This window comes from Arvicanthis niloticus, chromosome 24 (assembly GCF_011762505.2).
Source record: "Arvicanthis niloticus isolate mArvNil1 chromosome 24, mArvNil1.pat.X, whole genome shotgun sequence".
Taxonomy (NCBI): Eukaryota; Metazoa; Chordata; class Mammalia; order Rodentia; family Muridae; genus Arvicanthis; species Arvicanthis niloticus.
The window spans coordinates 3,570,547-3,589,371 of NC_133432.1; the positions used below are offsets into that span (position 1 = coordinate 3,570,547).

The 18,825-nt window shown below is 52.0% G+C and overlaps 1 protein-coding gene across 1 annotated transcript in view; it reads right to left on the reverse strand.

Moving 5' to 3' along the window:
* Myo18b (myosin XVIIIB) overlaps positions 1-18,825 on the reverse strand; it is a 186,033-nt gene that overhangs the window by 163,706 nt on the left and 3,502 nt on the right. Inside the window, exons 4-11 of the mRNA XM_076922279.1 lie at positions 18,469-18,535; positions 17,539-17,651; positions 16,576-16,752; positions 13,442-13,640; positions 11,468-11,610; positions 10,778-10,878; positions 10,380-10,443; positions 3,530-3,674 (exon numbers count right to left, since the gene is read on the reverse strand). Coding sequence (XP_076778394.1) covers positions 3,530-3,674; positions 10,380-10,443; positions 10,778-10,878; positions 11,468-11,610; positions 13,442-13,640; positions 16,576-16,752; positions 17,539-17,651; positions 18,469-18,535 — 1,009 coding nt within the window. The remainder of the gene's footprint in view (positions 1-3,529; positions 3,675-10,379; positions 10,444-10,777; positions 10,879-11,467; positions 11,611-13,441; positions 13,641-16,575; positions 16,753-17,538; positions 17,652-18,468; positions 18,536-18,825) is intronic.

Below are 18,825 nucleotides of genomic sequence, written 5' to 3' on the forward strand. Positions count from 1 at the left end.
AGGCAAATAAATTAGACACACTACCGGCCTTCATAAAGAGATCAAGCCACATAAAGCAGTAGACATGATCGTCCCTCAGTTTGGCTGCTAGGCTGGATTCTCGATGCCATGTCCCTCCCTGTAGGGTGATGAGGGTCAGCAGGCACAGTGACACACGGCTCCACTTTCTATGGAGATTGACAAGGCCACAGGGTTTGGGGAGCGGACTGGTGACAGACTCAAGTTCTCTCACCAGGAAGGACTTCCTACTGATGACAGTCATATCTGGATTAAGGAGAGCTGTGGGGCTGTAAATGGTGGGGTTAAACAGAGTCAGTCTCACAAGTGTGCTGGTGTGGGCATTACTCTCACATTGTACAGAGGACAACACTGAGTCCCCAAGGACAAAGGATCATCTCAGACTGGTCAGACTGGTCCCAGGAACACCATGGCCTCAACTTGCAGTTGTCCCCCCCCCCCCCATTCTGCTCAGGTCAACTCCAAAGCAGAGTGTTGTTGGGGACATCAGAGGGTTGACTCATACAAAAGAGGGTGGTCCTCCGAGCACCCAGAAAGAACGTACCTTGGTGTGAGCATAGCCAGGCAGACTCAAGGAAACTGTAGAGACAGTTCCCAAGGTCAACACCTCTGGATGCTGTGGGGTTTTGGCATCACAGAACAACCTCTCTGAGTCTTGGTATCTGGAGCTTGGTTCTCCATGTTTGCATGTCAATTGTTTTACCAACCGAGCCACATGGCAGACCCAGCCCATTTTACAGGAAGAAAACCGAGGCTCTCAGAGCTTCCCCTCAGTAACCTCTGAACTCACATGCATGGCACAGTTTGCAGGATTCCAGTGGACGCCTCTCAATTAAGAGCATCAGCGGACACCTCTCAGTTGAAAGTATCAGTGCAAACTGTCATGCTCTGTCACTTCACAAACCCTGCACCCAGTCATGAGACCCCCACATCTCCCCACCCAGACCACTCAGGTTTAAACTAGCAGGATCCAGGCATCGGAAGCAGGCTGAGGCGGCATAGTCAGGATCCTTGATTAATGAAAATGGGCCTAATATATTTCAGAGCGATCTGTTATGACACAAAGCAGAGACGTTTACACACCACTGTGGATTTTTTAATAGCTGATTCTAGAACAACCCATTATGAAATCTTCCAAAGCAGAAAAATACAGTAAATCACGGGGCAGGGCTTCCGAGCAGACCGACAGCGGCTCTCCATAAAATAATGTGGAGGGTGGGGTAGGAGGGGGAGGCAGAAGGAATTACTGCCATAATCATGAGTTAATAAAATATTTATAGACATGGATTTCTCTCTTATCATCCTGGGCATGTCCATGTGAGGGAAACCCCTGAGTGCACATTGAAGGGGATTCCTACCTGTCCCAGGAGGAGAGGGAATTAGACTGAGTCTCTCCTTACCATGGCTTTACAAGTCAAGCCCTGTGGTCCCCTTTGCAGTTGGAGGCAAAGAATACTCAGTTGGCATGGGAAGGCGGCACAGGGTGTCTGTTGGACTGGTCCACAGCTGCCACTACCTTCTCTATCTTCTCTTCTACCTCTTCCTCCTTCTCATCATCATCAACAACAACATCACCAACAGCGTCTGTCTCCTCATCACCCTAATCTTCCTCCTCACCCACCTCTTCCTCACCCATCACCTTCTCCTCTTCCTACTGAATCCATCCAAGACAGCAGGGAGCCTCCTTCAGACAGCCCTCCCTATTGGGCGCATCCTGTCAGTCAAGGAGTCCTGGCCTATCAGAGCCAAGAGTTGGTCATAAACTCCAGGGCATTGCCTCTTCCACCATGTCTGCACTAAAGGGAAGACCATCTGTGTTTTCCCAAGGACCAGTATTCTTCGAAGCTACCAAAAAGGGTTTGAGAACCCAGAAGACAGTGCACATGACGTCAGAGAAGGGGACAAGGTGACATCACTGTGGGGATACACCAGAACCACAGAGTGGGTGGGAAGAGCCTCCCAAGAGCCTTCATGGGATGTGGCAGCAGATAGCCTGCTCCAGACTCCTGGCATCCAGCACTGAGAGGGGAGAGGTTGGGCTCCTGTTACGTATGTCATTAAGATGGTGGGCATTTGTTGAAGTGCCACAGCAGTAGGAGAGACAAGAAGCCATTGCAGCAGACCTAGCACAAGCATGTAAAGTGCTCACAATGAGGACGTTGAGACCAGAGCATCTGCAGGAAGAGAGGACGGGGCAAAGATGCAGAAGCCACAGAGACACCGGTGTTGGTGTTGAGACATGACCATCAAACTGTCAATCACAGACCATGAACACAAATGATGGAGCCCAGCACGTGTGGCAGGGATAGCCGTCCATCACAAGGCCAGCCTCTGCTCAGAGCCTAGGACTTCTCTGGCCAGCAGAAGCCACTGGTAACTCAAAGCCATTAAAATCATGTTCAACCCAGGGCTGGAGAGATGGCTCAGTGTGCAAATGCCTGCTGCACTAGGATGAGGACCTGAATTCAATCCCTAGCACGCATGTGCAATGGTTGGGCACACAGGCCTGCTGCTAACCCAGAGCTGCAGAGGCAGAGACAGGAGGGTCCTCGGGTGCCTCAGCTATCCTACCCTGACCAGGCAGCTTCATGCCAGTGAGAGACTCTGTCTGAAAACCTGAGGAGGAGAGCATCTGAGGAATCAATCCTAAGGTTTCCTATGTCCTGCACCCACACATGCACATGCACACACATATACACACACCACCCACATGCACCTACATACATGCACACATATACATACACACGCACACATACATACTACACACACATACATGCACATCACATATACAAATACATACATACACGCAAACAGATACATACATACCCCACACTACATATATGTGCACATACACACATACATACACATATGTGCACATAACACACTACACTCACACACATGTATATAATACATGCAAACCATATACACATTACACACATACATATATACCACAAACCACACACTGCACACACATGTACGTGCATATTATACACACATATATACACACATGTACACAGATACATACAGGCACATACACACATATAAATATACCACACACACAACACACACATACTATATACACACACAGGTGCATATATACATCACATATACCATACACACTACAACACATATACCACATACACATGCACACACATGTACACATTACATGCACACACATGCACATATACATACATACACATACTACATACACATGTAAACATACATACCACAAACATACATACACACACATACATGCCCACACATATGTACATGCATGTGTGCACACACACACATACACACACAATTACTAACAATTCTAAACTCAACCCTTCAGCCATGGGCTACATTTCAGGTGGTCTATGGCCCTATGTGCCTGGTGACCACTGTGACAGCGGGGGTAACTGACAGAGTCCCATCAGTGTAACAGGTTCTCATGGACAACATGTGTTCAAGGTCACTGGGGAGCCTTGAGACACACACCAGAGCAGACAGCCATCAGGAGGGATCATACCTTTGCACGCTCCTGCCGCACCCAGGTGGTAGATGGCCGCCAGCACCCGCCAGATGGCTTGCTGCTCACCCTCCGAGATGCCCAGCAGCTCCATGGCAGCCCGAAGCCGGGAAAATGCCGCGGCAGCCTTCTGCTTGTCTTCAGGCTGGGGGAGGGGAGAGAAGAGAAAGGCCACGTCATGGTGGAGAGACTGGAATTCACAGCTTGGAGCTGAGGTCAGTCTGCCGGGCACACGGCCGGTTTATGACTGCAGTAAATTACCCACGGTTAAGCTGGGCTGGGTTTGGCAGCCACATTGAGACTTCTGGGAAGGTTGGAAATGCCCTTTGTGTCTGGTTTGGGATGCAGGGCAGGTTTTATTCAGTCTGGGAGGATTTATGGAGGCTCCGATTTGCACTGAGCTCTGGTCTGGATGCCAAGATAAAGGAGCCCAAGTGTGACCCTGGAGCCTCTCGAGGCAGAAGAGATGGGAACATAAAAGCAGTGGGGTGTGTAAACGGCCGTGTAGTGGATCCCAGGACTAAGCAGGGACACAGACGAGCACAGAGAAAGAACAGAACCTGAGGCGAGAGCTTAAAAGGTGGATGTGGAAACTGATCATATGAATGGAATAAAGGGCCCCACAGGAGCAAGATGACAGCCATGACTGACAAGCAGAGGTCACACATGAGGGAGGTGAAGGAGGAAGACAGGCCAGGCCCAAGACAGCCAATGGTCAGTCCAAGGAGCAACAATTTCCCGCCACGATGGTTAAGGACGGAGACATGACCCCTAACTGAGCAGTGGTGGCGCACGCCTTTAATCCCAGCGGGAAGCAGAGGCAGGCGGATTTCTGAGTTCGAGGCCTGCCTGGTCTACAGAGTGAGTTCCAGGACAGCCAAGGCTACACAGAGAAACCCTGTCGCGAAAAACAAACAAACAAACAAACAAACAAAAACAAAAAAAGGAAGAGTCATGACCCCACTTAGATGTCCGGACCCACAGCAGACATCACCAATCAATCAAGATCCCACCGAAAGCCAGTGTATCCAGATTCACTTCAGAACGCCACCGTTGGCCACCACACCCCAAGATCTACTTCAGGAGCTGACATGGGGCTTGCTTGGCACCCTCTGTGGGACAAAAGGAAGTTACTGGAGAATTTGAAGCAGGAAAGAATGGCCCACTGGGAGGTTCGTGGTTTATTGAGCTTCAAGTGTCATTTTTTTCTCCCTTTTCATATTTATAGTTCCAATTATATTTGTCTGAATATTAAAATTACTTTGGAAGTCCCGTGTATGAGCCATCTGGCCGAGGACGTACTGTCCAGAAGCCTGGAAGGCAGAGAAAGTGAGGCGGGAACAGGAACCCTTCTGTCAATAATCCGACAGAGCATGCAATGAGAGACCAATTTGTACCTGGTCCAAGTAAAGAATCTGGGTGACACAGGGCAGGGCAGCCTGTTAGAGATGACAGGCCCTTGAATTCTGTAGAGTTTCATGCCCAGAAAGGGCATGGCATAGGTCAAAGGTCACTCAGCAAATTGACTGCAGGGAAGGCCAGAGGCTTCCCCAATTCCCGCCCACGCCAATTCTTTTCAACTGCCGCCTCAGATAACTGAGAGACTCGAGAGGCTCCTCGGCCAATTGTAACAACCTCAAAGCAGGTGGTGACATTGAGAGATTTGCCTTGGAAGCACTCCAATTAACAGCAAAAGCATGTCCCACCTCTCTGTCATATTTCTGGGCCACCACAGAACCACCAAGTCCCTAGCAACCAGGAGCTGAGCCTAGCAACCGCAGCTGCTTCACCACAGCAGAGAGAAGGAAGGCGCCACCCAACAAAGGCTCGGTTATTTATGAGATTTCAAAGTAGCGGGAAAGGACAGGCAGAGGACAGATGGCGAGATTATCCTGGCTCCCAATGTCATCGAGGACCGCTCGGCTTTTGAATTAACCCGTCACTGAGGGGAGACTCCCAGAAAGCCTCACTCCTGTCTCTCTTCCGCACCCCCACGTCTCTTAGGAAACAGAGAATGTGAATTAAAAAGGGAATACATCCCTGTCGAATGTGATGAGGCTCAGGATGACAGTGAGAGAGCCCATTGTTCTCTAAGCAACTCTGAATAATTCCCTGCCCCGATCTGCTCTTGGGTAAAAAAACCGTGAAACCAGAATTAAGTCAGATGTGTGCATACATCATCCGCCAGAAAACTGGGGAGCAGAAGGAGAAAGGCTATGAAGGAGGCGGAGAATCCAGAGCCCAGGGCAGGAGTACTATACAGCAAGGAAAAAGAACGAGCTAATGCTATACTTACTCCTGTGTGAGGCTTCCAAAGTCAATGCTGAGTCAAAGATGTCTGACCCGAAAGGTTGCCCTTCATCTGCTGCCTGTCACTAGTTTAAAGTGTTTGAGACTGGGTGAGATCAACCCTGAGCTGAGTTGCTGAGCACGTGACCATGGCCCACAGGCCACACACACACACACACACACACACACACACACACACACACACAGAGTCTCCCCTTGGAATGGCTGTCTGAGGAGCTCAGAGCGCAGTGTTGCACCTCCTGGAGCCTGAGGCTATCCCCAGCAGAGCCAGCACACAGCGAGAAAGAGAAAGCTGGCCAGCTCAGGGCATCTTCTCCATATAAAGCCACCAATGCTGTCATGGGAGGAGCCTCGGAGCGGCACTGAATCCTGAACAGCTCCCAAAGTCCCCACGACAGACACAATGATTTTAAGGGTTAAATCTCCAACATTCTGGGTCTGTACAGTTCACACCGCAGCAAGCACATAGCTTTGCGTGAGGCTCAGGCAGGGCACAGTGGTTACAGGAAGGCTCGGCGGGTGGCTTAGAGGTAGGGGTGTGTGTATGTGTGTGTGTGTGTGTGTGTGTGTGCACCGCCTGTGGCATGTGTGCCATGGTCATGTGCTTGGCAGCTTGCTCAAGGTAGAAGTCACAAGGCCACACTACAAACCCCTCAGAACTCTCAATCGCTCTCCAGCACACTCACTGTGGCCGCCAGAACTGGTAAGATTGTAGCAAACTTTAGAACCCTGATTTGAGAACCGCAGGAGTTCACTGGCAGCCAATCAGATTCCAGTCCTGGAGCACGTGACCACGACACCCCACTAAGAAGACCGTGACCATTGGTCACAGGAGCATAGAGCCCAGAGTTTTCCATGCTAATGAGGTATCTAGGTAGGCCCCAATGTCTAGCCAATGAGCTTCCTGTCCTGGGCATCCCTTCCAGAAAAAGGTATTTAATCTCTGGTCCACCCTGAGTAAGCCGTGTGCATCCTTTCCGCCTTGAATAAATAGTTTGCACAAACAAGGACTGTCTCCATCAAAGACGGCTGTGGGGGTGGGGGGAAGCCTTCGTCGCACAGAGCTGAGCCTAAGTGTCACACAGAAGGCCCCTGCAGAAACCTGGCTCTCACCTTGAGCTAAGCCCGATTGCCCACCCCGCCCTCGACCCCCGGGCTCATCACAAGTCCACCACCCTTGGCGGTTCCCAGCAGCCTCTGGGTGCCCAGGAGTTTGAGAAACAGCCTCCATCCCAGCCCTGGAAAAACGCCATGACCTGGGACCCCTACTTTAGACTGCGTTGCGCCTCCCCTGAGCATCGTGTTGGTGTCGCACGAGCCCGACTCCCCAAGTGGCGAGAAAGAAACGCAGACCCACCCCACTTCAGTGGGGAAACTGAGGCACCAAGAGGGAGCGATAACAAGTAATGCTAAAGCAGAGGCAGAGCACACAAGAACTCACAACGGCTTAAAAAAAACTCCAGACTTGTTCCTCTCCCGCTTTTCTGCCATCACAGCTGACCATAGCAGGGGTTGGGGCGGGGCATGGATAGCGAACGCCCCGGCAGCAGAGGCAGCTATCTAACCACAACTGTCGCCACAGCTGAGATGCCGCTCACTCATGGGCCCTTCTCGCTGAGTCCGTGTCGCCTCAGCTTCGGTTCTACTGTTACATATGCACATCCATGATTTCGTGTGTCTATGCAAACATAGGAGGCACAATGCAGGGACCACACGCTTCTCGGTGACGTTAGCACGCTTCTCGGCTTAATTCGCCTAACCCGCTTCTCCCAGAGCATCTTTTTTTTTTTTTTTTTCCTCAGCTGACTACCTCCTTCCTCTTTGCAGCTACATAAATCTCCATCATGAACCTTGCATTTTCTTTATTCATCTCTCTGTGGACACCAGGCAGTTCCAGAACTTACAGCTGCCGTTTGGTGAATGTTGCTGTGCCGGTGTCCCTGTGGTATGTTGACTAGGGACCTCCACGTTAATGCCCAGCTAAGCCCCTGGGGTCACGTAGACTCTAGTTTCCGAAGGAGCCTCCATTCCGGCTTCCACGGTGACTGGACCCATTCACACCCCCTCCCACTATGGCACAGGAGGGGCCCCGAGTTCCCGCCAGCGTTTGTAGTTTTTGTTGTGGTTATTGTTATTTTTTTTTTATGACTGCCATTCCAAATGGGCCGTTTGTGTCTCATCTTTTGAGCAGCGTCTGCTCGTTTTATTAGTTCGTTGTTAATGGGTGTTTTGGTTTCTCATTTTTGGAGTTCTTTGTGTATTCTACATACAAATTCTAGATAACTCACTGCCAGCTCTGAAAATTCTGTAAGCCAGATTTTTCTTTTGTGTCCTGTGCTAGACAGAAGCTCTGTGGGGTTTTGTTGGTTTCTGTTTATGTGTCTCTTCCATGGGGTCCCCTTTGCCAGTGTTGGTGTTGTCCCCTGGGTGACTGGAGTCCTACTGAGTGTTCCCCTACAGCAGCTCTGGAGCGTGAGCCTCACACTATCACAGGACAGTCTGGGGTGCATCTGAAGTTGGTGGCTTAGGAGTAAGGAGTGGAGCTTCATCCACTGCATGGGCACCCAGTTTTCCCAGATGTCACTTTCCCATTGTGTATTTTCAGTTGTGGGTACACAGGCTCAGATCTGAGTATGTGATTGTGATTCTATCCGTTCATCAACACGTCTGTCCTACGGTGTTTTCATCACTCTGACTCTGCAGATTAACTAGAAATCAGGAGGTATGGCACCTCCTGCAGTCTTGCTTTTGCTCAGGATCGTTTGGCTACCTGGAGTCTCTTCTGCTTCTGCGTGAGTTTCAGGGTTGTCTCTCTGTGAGGAATGGCATTGGAACCTGGGTGGATATGTCCAGTCTGTAGGTGGCCTCTGTACATCAGTGGCAGCCACTTACACCATTAGTCTGTCAATCCCTGAGCGTGGGCGGCCTTTCTGTCTTCTAGTGACTCCTTCGATCTCTTCCCTCGGTGTTTTACCATTTTGGTGCCAAGGGCTCTCATCTCCTGGGTTACATTTTATTTTGAGGTGTTTGCTGTGGTGAATGTGACCGAGTCCTTCATTTCTTTCTCAGACGCTCGCCATTGGCTCACAAGAGGGCTCTGCTTTGTGTGTGTATGAGGTTTGTGTCCTGACTCTGCTGAGAGGCCTGCTCTGAGATTCCTGGTGGGGTCTTATGGGTCACAGAATCACATGCCTGCAAATAATGACACATTGTCTTCCTCCTTCCCTGCTGTGCCTTTCTGTCGGCTTCTGTCTCGCTGTCCTGCGAAGTCTCCACTGCTGTGCCAAGTGGGGTGGAGAGTGGACACTTTGTCTTGGTCTTCATTTCAGGGGGAAGGCTTTGGGTTTTGCCGTTCAGCTGGGTGGTGACCTCTAACCCCACAATCTAACCTCATAGTGCCACCGAGACGCACTTCTAACCCGAGCTCCTCAGAACTTTGATCATGCAGGGATGTTGGATTTTGTCAAAAGCCCTTTCATCATCCGTGGACAGGATCTTGTGACCTGTGACCTTGACTCCATTTATGGGCTGTATTATAGTTACTGATTCACAAACACTGAGCCATGCCTGCAGCCCTGGAGTGAAGACAGTTTCTCACTACGGATGATCTTTTTCATGTGCTCCTAGAGTTAATTTGCAAGTGTCTTGTTGAGGGTCTGTGCATCTCCTTGTAGTTCCTTTATCTGGTTTGTCTTCCCTCTACCTGGTGAACTGCTACTCATCCTTCAAAATCCAATGTCAGCCAGGCCCAGTGTCCCCTGGCTATGAAGCCTTCCCTGCCTCAGGCCAAACATCTCCTTAAGTCACTCTCTGGTGCACACAGCCTCACTTCTTCCTAGTAGTCTTCTCTCAAATAGTCACATTAATTTTCACGGCTGTCTTCCTTACTACAGTGAAATCTCAGATGGGTGCCAGAATCCTGACCTTTCACCCCAGCATCATCACAACGAATGAGAGCAAAGGAAGCCAAGAGAACAGCGTTAGAAATGAACAAAACTAACTAAGGAGTGAATGGTCAGTCCCTTAAAGGAGCAGCCAACCTTCAGGGCCCTTCCTTCTTCTATCCCCACCCCTCCCCCATTTCTCCCCTCCCCCCACTCCCCCCCCCATCCCTCATCTCTGCTTAGGACCATAAACAGCAACCAGCAGAGGGCGCCCACCTCTCTACATCAGCCTCAAGAGCTCCCCCTACTACCAGACTCAGGCGGAACCATGCTAAGCTCTCTCAGGTCTCACTGGAGACAGTTGGAGACAGGGTTGAAGGGAGACGCGTGCTTCAAGGTACCGTGCCTCACCCTCTCCCACCACATTTTCCCGTGGTCAAGGACAAGTCTCGCTTCCTCAACCAGCCCAGACCCCACCAAGGGATCCTGCTACTCGGCTAGGGATCCTGCTGCCCCCACATGACCACCACTGCCAACTACAGACCTGAGCAAAAGGAGACAGTGGGTCACGGGGGGGGGGGGGGGGGCCTCCATCACCTCCCTCCCTGGCCCTGGGATGCCAGTGCACCCTGAGAGGTGAGAGGCAGGCCACTCACCTTGGACCACAGGCCCATGCCAAAGGCACTGCTCTCTGCCATCTGGTGCAGGTTCAGCTCCGTCCTGGAAGAGGGGATTGTGGAAGTGAGGGGTGTGCCCCAGCTCAAGCTTCAGAGCAGGAGGTGTCCCATTGCAGGGTCACACACACCATACCGCCCAGCTGCCCCAGGCTGCAGGCCTCCCTTCCTAATGACCCCATGCTCCAGCCTCACACAATGAAGAGACAGACTGGAGTTCAGAGCAGATGAAACGTAACCAAGTCCCTGTACAGTGCCCAGGCAACTGAGATCAGAGGCTTGGTCACCAGGTACCCCAGCCTTTCAGCTTTGGATAGAGTTTCCACTGGGTTTTCTTTATCCCCCTGCCTCAGCCGGCTCAGCCTGTCCTACATACTCACCTGAGATTTACATCCAGCCCAGCCAGCAGCTGAGAGAAAACTTCGAAGTTCCCTTCCCCTTGTGGCTGCCGGGCCACACGGCTGTTCTCCAGAAGCATTGTCTGTGAGGACAGAGTTGGGAAATGTCATCCCCTGTCCTAGATGTGGTTCCCAAAGGCCCTACCAGGGTATCCCACACCAACACTCCCTGGGGCCTCACTAAAGGGTGACCTCACCAGCACCCAAGGTTCAGAGCCCCACAGGTAATCAACCCAGCCATGGGATTCTCCAGCTTCCAGGAAAGGCCAGAGCGCCTCCCTCACTGAAGCCTGCACCGGGGATACCAGCAGAGGAAAGGCCATGGTTGGTGCTGAAGAGCCAGATCTCTCTGATCTGGGCTGTCACCAGGTGCTGTGAAGTCTTTCTCTCTAAAGCCCTCATTTTCTTTTCTGTTCAACTGGAATGTTGGAGAGAGGGGCAGGCCACATGTGTGGCACAAGGGGACAGGTTTCTGTGTGCATCTGTTACATTTCAACAAGCATCTGGATTCTGCTCCTACTGCATTGAGCCCCCACCCGAGAGTCATACCATGCTAGCTGCTTTTAACATTCCAGGGTGCCAACTTATTACCCCAGGGTCCTGACTTGGAAATGTAGGTGCAGGCTGGAGACAACACATCTTAAAGAGCCCGTGCCCGTCCCCAAGCCTCACCTGAAGCTGAGCGGCTGTGACTCGGCCAGTGGCATTGAAGTCCAGGGACATCACCATGGCAAAGCGGGTGGCCCTACGACTGTGGCCAGTGGACACACAGCCAAAGGCCCGGAGGACAGTGAAGGTAGCCCGGAGCTTCTCCACTGTCAGGAGACAGAGGGGAGGTGTCACTTGTGCCTTAAGCAGGGTGACCTTTCTCAAGACCCATCCTGGTCTTCATTCCCTGAGGTGGGATCTCTGGTGAGTCCCCAGCTTGGCTTTGAACTGCAGTTGCTCCATGAGTTCCAGCAGCTGCCTCAACCCTGACTCTCAAAGTCATGGGTAGGATAGAGATGATTTTGAGTGACAGGGGGTGAGGGCATGAGGGTGGAGTATTCTCCTAACACCTCAGGGCCACCAGAGGGCCTGAAAGTCCTGGGATCTCCCAAAGGTATTCTCTGAGTGGCCACAAGCCCTGTATACTGTACCAGACATCTGGGTAGACTCCTTCCTGTCTCCCACATTCACATACACAGCAGAACCAGTCTGAGAGAGTCTAAACCAGCCCCACACTTATCCCCAGCTCAGTAAGCTAAGTGCTAGAGAGACCACAGAAGGCGGGGCAGCAGGCACAGCCTCTAAGAGAAGCCCAAGGGGGCTCTGCCCTTTGCAACAGAGAAGCAAATGGTTATCTTCCTCAAGCTTCAGGAGGCCCCTCCCTAGAATGATAACAGTGTTTCTGGCGCAGCTCTGAAAGGTTGATCAACTTAACAATGCTCTGTGCTGTGCCTGGAAAGTGCCTGTAGGCGGCAATGGTGGTATCACCAGTGCCGTCTGGTGCGTGGATCCCAGGAGGCAGTGTCCCCAGGATGGACAGACTCCATTATTGATTATTGAAGGGAATGAAAAGTATGCTCATCTAGAGTATACATACACTCATGCACACACACGTGCACATGTATGCTTTCTAGATAAACATGTGTGTGCATGTGTGTATGTGCATTATGTGTGTGAGTGTGTGTGAGTGTGTGTGTGAGTGTGTGTGTGAGTGAGTGTGTGAGTGTGTGTGTGTGTGTGAGTGTGTGTGTGAGTGTGTGTGTGAGTGTGTATGTGAGTGTGTGTGTGTATGTGAGTGTGTGTGTGTATGTGAGTGTGTGTGAGTGTGTGTGAGTGTGTGTGTGAGTGTGTGTGTGTGAGTGTGTGTGTGTGTGTGTGTGTGTGTGTGTGTGTGTGTCTGTGGGGGGGAGAAGGAGGAGGAGCAGAGAAATGTCTATGAAGGCTCCATGGAGACATTAATGTGTGACTGAGAACCCCAGTTAACCTCTCTGGTTTTCAATGCCTTTATCTATAAATCTCAAATCATAATCACTATCCCCCCCACCCCCAGTCCTGTTAAAATCACAGAGCTCCTGTGGTTGGAAGCAGACCTAGCCCAGGGTCCCTGGAGATGGCCACACCGATGGCTGTGAATATTGTCATCATTATCCATGATGCTAACGGACAGTCTTTAAGGCCCACTGCACCCTTCCTGCGTTCTTGCCAGGCCCCTCCCCAGCCAGCACAGCAGCACTCTCCAGAGCATTGTAGTCTCCTGTAGCTCTGTCTCCCCTCTAGCTCTCAGCTCTGCTTCATGTTTGCTTCTTGGACTCTCTGTACAGCGGAGTAGGCTGTGTACTGACTGCTCAAGGATACACACTCCCTAGAAACCATCAACCTGTCTTACTGGATGGCTTCCAGCAGGTGGCAGCAGTCAAGTTCCTGCTTCTAATTGTCCCAGTGTGTGACCACTGTAAAGGCCACCAATGTCACGAGAGAGGTGTATTGTTATCCTGGCAGAGGTATATGATGGAGCAGCAGCTTCCTGGGTTAGTACAGGACCCTTATTTATCTGTGTTCAGTGAACGGCAGCTGGACAGACTTAGAGAAGAACAACCCAGGACCCCCACATCTCCCCGTCCCTGCTCCCATCCACTTGTCACCCGTGGGCCACCGTACCTGACACCCTGCCATCCACACTGCCTGCCATGCCCACCAGGTGCTCCAGAACCTGCTCACAGCAGGTGGTCTTCCCGGCTCCACTGCGGCCCAGTGCCACAATGCTCTGGTCTCTCCGCTGGCTCAGCAGTGCCCAGTAGGCACGCTGAGCCAGGGACGTTACATGGGCAGGCAGGCCATCCTGGCGGCCTCGGGGTACCTGCCACAAGATGACAGTTGTTAGCCTCCCAGCCAGCCTGCAAGTGTCGTCTAGAGCTGGCTCACTAGGAGTCCTGAGCAACTGATAAGCTCATTAAAGGCTCAACCAGAAGGGGTTCATTGCATCGGTTAGTTAAATCGTTGGGTCCGATTCGCCAGCAAGGGTATCTGGGAAAATCAGCACAGTTGATTAGTAATATCGAGCACAGAAACTGGGAATGGCTATCAATTAGTGATGTCTGCCAAGGAAACAAACTGAGATATCTCCCTGGCCATGAAACTGACTGAGAAGTCACTGCTGGGTTCTGATGAAGACGTGGCGCAAGCAAGACCCTCAGACAATGCAAGCAGGTGCTGAATGATGATGTCACTGCAGTGCACTGGCTGGAACTTCCTCCACAGAAAGCTGGGCACACATCACATAGCCCACAAACTGCTCCAGGGACACGCCCAAGAGAAAGAAAGGTGTGGTCACAGAGATCCTTACATCACAGGTCACACTGAACATAACAGAAAGCGTATCTAGGGCTTCTGGGGGAACTCTGTGGGTGAGACCAATCACAGAGAAAGAGAGAGAGAGAGAGAGAGAGAGAGAGAGAGAGAGAGAGAGAGAGAGAGAGCCCTGAGCCCTCTCTAAATGATGGCTATCCTGTGCAGGACCACAGCAAGCACCTCACAATCAGAAGAAAGGGTCCCAGAGAAAGCCGGATTGAACTGGGTACAAGTTAGGCTTCAACAATCCAGGTTTTAAAGACAAAGAGCTGGATATGGTGATATACGCCTGTGACTGCAGCTACTCAAGAGGCTCAAGTAGGGGAATTGCAAACTTGGGGCCTGCCTGGGCTATAGAGGGGTTCACAGACAGCCTGAGGCAAGCCAGTGAGACTATCTCAGATTTTCAAAAGAGAGGGGCCTGGGTGTGACTCGCTGGTACAGTGCTTGCCTAGTGAGAGACCCTGGGTTCCATCTCCAATACTCCTAACAGACAGATAGACAGACAGACAGACAGACAGACAGCGGAGAGAGGGAGGGAGGAAAAGAGGGAGGAAGAAGGAGCAGCTTTCTCTCTCTGGTGTATAAAGTTTTCCAAAGTCTCAGAGGAACCTGGGTGTTAAAGGACCAGGGAAGGACAAGACTGGCCCTGGAGCCCTGAAGGGGGTGAGTGGATCCTCCATGCTGCCCAGGGTCAAGGAGAAGGAGGTTGCTCAAGCAGCCTTGGTTGTGTCAGGTGACCTTGACAGAGTCTAGACAGAAACACCCATGGAGACAGGGGAGGCCAAGGAGGCCCAGGCATGTGGGAATCCTAGAAAGAACAGGATTGGAAGCGCAAGGCCACCAAACCCCATAGTGGCCGTGGGACCGGGCCTAGTCTTGGCTTTTCGCCCTGAGACTTGGAGGAACCAGGACACGAGCCCAGAAAGTCCTCCTCATAGCTCGGACCTGTAGTTTGGGGAACCAGAACCAGAGTGGTTTCACCCCACCTTGAGCCTTTTATCCCAAACCAGTTGGAACTAGCACTAGGTAAGTTCTTAAAGTGGGAGTCATGGGACAAGGCCTGCCCTACTGTATGCAGCTCAGAGCCCGGGGCATCCAAAGATGCGAGGGTCTGAGCCTGGAGCTGCAGTTACCCTGAAGACTTGCATTCATGAGCAAGTTCCAGTTCCAGGCCCCCACTGTGAAGAAAACAAATGCTGCATGCCTGATACCCATGGGTACCCACAGGCCTGCACACGATGCTTTGCATCTGTTAAGAGTGCATAGCAGCATCTTCTCCAGAGACTCCCCAGCTACACCCCACATTCACATATGTGCTCACATCTGTGAACCCTTCAACATGCTCCAACCCCAAGGAACATGTCCCTCTCTGTGTCCTGAGGCTACCTAGCCCGTATGCAAGCTGATCCTAGTCCCAGGCCACCACGGGTCTGACCCCCAGCTGGTGGCTGTTTGGGGCCAGGGGCTGACTGGGCCAAGATGGCTTCATAGAAGACTTGAGAGGCAGGAAGACTGGAGGAGAAAAGAGATAAAGCACAGTGGCCCTCACAGGGAGGGCCAGGGCAGCGCTACTTGGAGCCCTTGCAGGTGCCTTCGACCAATCTTCAATGCCCAGGCTTAAGAGAGACCTGGAGTGGACATTACCCCATGAGACTGCAATGAGCAGTAGGGCTTCACAGCACTGACAGATGAGGGCTGCAGTTAGGGAGCATCTGTCCATCTGTCTGTAGCCCAGGGTCCTGTGAGTCTGTCCCTACACAAGTCACACCCAGAACCTCTGATGCATGCCTCTCCCCCACTGGCTTCTTCCAGTCCTATCCTTGTCCACAGTCATTCAGCCCACTCCGGCCATTGTGGGCTTTACCATCTGTGGCCTGTCTTCCCTCCCTAGAAGCCCATAGGACAGCAGGGTTGAGTTTCCTCAGAGCCCACCAGTCAACAGCAAATAGCTGCCAGGGACAGGCTACGAGGACGTTGGTGTAGTCCATAACACTCCACCAGGTGGCGCTATGAACCTTTGCTTTCATTACTAACCCCACTCAAAAAATACCCTTTCCTCCACTTAAGGGATAATAGACAAATATCAGGGTGAACAGAGCTTCCGTCTCCACATGAAGGTGGACATATGAGACTTCCGAGAGTCTAGTGCATGTTAGGAACTCAGAGGAGTCACAGTGTGACCTTTGCCCTGCTTGTGTGTCCATGAAATGGTTTTCCAGACGGGTGCCACAGCCGTTTTAAAATGTCACACCTCCACTTTGGACCAGAGCTCACCACTCCCCTCTAGGGAGCAGAAAAATCTTGCCAAATCCAAGATTCCCATCTCAAGCAGAGCTGAGGGTTTCCTGGGTGCTGACTGTTCTTCCTATAATACCCAGGCAAGGAGCCTTCCGCCTGTCTCTGCCCCCGCCCCCACCACCACCACCATGGTCCCACCTCACCTTCCCTGAAGAGGGCACTGTGGTCATCCGGGGCTGCAGGGCAATCAGATCAGGCCCCGAGCAGGTGTGTGGCAGCTGAGCCCGGTATCGCTGTAGAAGTGTGTTCAGGACGCTGGACTCGTTGACGCTGACCAGAGAAGCCAGGTCCTCAGCTTGGTCCAGCTCAGAGGGGTTGGCCTAAAGACATCACAAAGTATCTCCTCTGGATTCCTTGGCCCCTAACCCACCAGCACCACACCACACATGCACAGACATGTACATGCACAAATGCCTGCAGACACACCCTCATGAATACATGTGTCCACACATTGCTTGGTCTTGTCATGTAAAGGGCATGTGACAAAGATGGGGGAAGTGACAGCCCCTCTCCTTGACCTGTCGATCTTCTTCACTTTTGTCTCCACATCCTGGATGCACTGCCCTGTGAGGCTGTTGTCTCCAAGACAGGCCAAGTAACCCCACCACCACCACCACCACCCCCGGGTGTATCATGTACTGGCGTCCTATGGGTACACGCCTCTTCCTACCATCTGCTTTTTAAGTCCTGGAGAGGAACACTAGACAGGCCCTGTGACACCCAGGGGTGGAAGTCAGTGACCAACCACCTTCTTCACCAAAGCTCACGATCCCTTAGAGGTGTGCACAAACCCCTAAGAGAAAGGTTGATGCCCAAAGTACACACCATTCGAACCTATGCTTCCATGGCAACCTGCCCATTTAGCTGAGTTCTCTGGCATCCAGGGTGAAAACGGAAGCATGTCTATGGAACAGTAGTTTTCACAAAACAAGAAGTAATCTCCTGCTCGGACCAGTCAGAACCACGGCGACAGGGAGCCGGCAGGCTTGTCTTCACGAAGAGGTTAAAAGATGCTGTGAATGATCCCATGATGGAATCTCACCAGCAGAGCCACAGGGGTGGGGACAGAGGGGGCAGAGCAGCAGTGGGGAGGAGGGGCCACTCACCCGGTGGACCTGCTCCTCATCCACTTCGGTGACAGTCCTGTCCGAATCGATACAGAGCCGCACCCTTCCAGCGGGCAGGTCAGCTGTCCCCTCATCTGGTTTAAGCACCGTTGCTGTGTGGGCAGCCAGAGACAAGAGGGGAAAGGAGGGGGTAGGAGGGCAGGGGAGGGGAAGAGAGAAGAGGGGATAGGAAAGGAAGGGAGGGGAAGGGAGAGGAGGGGATAGGAAAGGAAGGGAGGGGAGGAGAAGGGATGGGAGGGAAAGTGAGCAGAGGGAAGAGTCTGAGCCAGGCCAGGAAGCTCCAGCCTGAACTTGGGATAGACTGAAAGGTTCTATTGGAGTTCTGCTCACATAAAGAACCTCAGCTGCCACCCCCCTAAGCCCATGTGATTCTTATGTGGGTCACAACCCCTTTAGGGTCAAATGACCCTATTCACTGGGGTCGCCTAAGACCATCCGAAAACACAGATATTTACGTTACAATTCATAACAGCAGCAACATTACAGTTATGAAGTAGCGACGAAAATAACTTTACGTTTGGGGGAGCCACCACGACACATGAGGAACCGTGTTAAAGGGTGACAGTGTTAAGAACCACTGCTCCAAGCCTTTCAGTGACAGCACTGAGCAAGCCCCTCAAAGGGTGAGGTCCACCGAGGTCCCACGCCTAAGTCAGATCGGGATGATAACAGAATGCAGAATCACTTCTCAGAACACATCCTTCAGCCTCAACTGGCCAACAAGATGGACTTGGAATGCGGACTCTCAGCCCGCTGGCAGCTACAGGTCCTACCCTCATCTCAGCCTCTCCCCTACCCTCTTGCCTTGGGAGTGAAATAAAACTGGCTGAGGGCTGGTGGTGGGAAGAGACATGAGAAACGAGTGGGACCCCCCCTTCCTACCCCCGAGGCCAGCCTGAGCCCACTTACCAAGCGTGAACCCATCCTTCTGAACCAGCCAGACTTTCTGTGCCTCGTACCATCTATCCTCGTAAGCCTGGGAGCGAAAAGAATGTCGCCTAATCAGCAAACCCCACCAGCCCCGGGGTTGAGGTAGGGATCCCTGATGGCTCCCACAGGAGCTTTCACAGAGCCACCAGGGAGGGCATAGCCCGAGAGTCTAACACGCAGTGCTAGCCCATAGAATTGTGGGTAACAAGGGACGCGGTAACCACTAAGTTGTATTAGGAGACCAGGGGAGAAGTCTAGTCTAGGGAGGGGCCGCGTGGAGCCTAGGGGCCTAGCTCTTCAGGAGTACTCTCCTGGGGAGTGTTGAGCTTGGCTAGC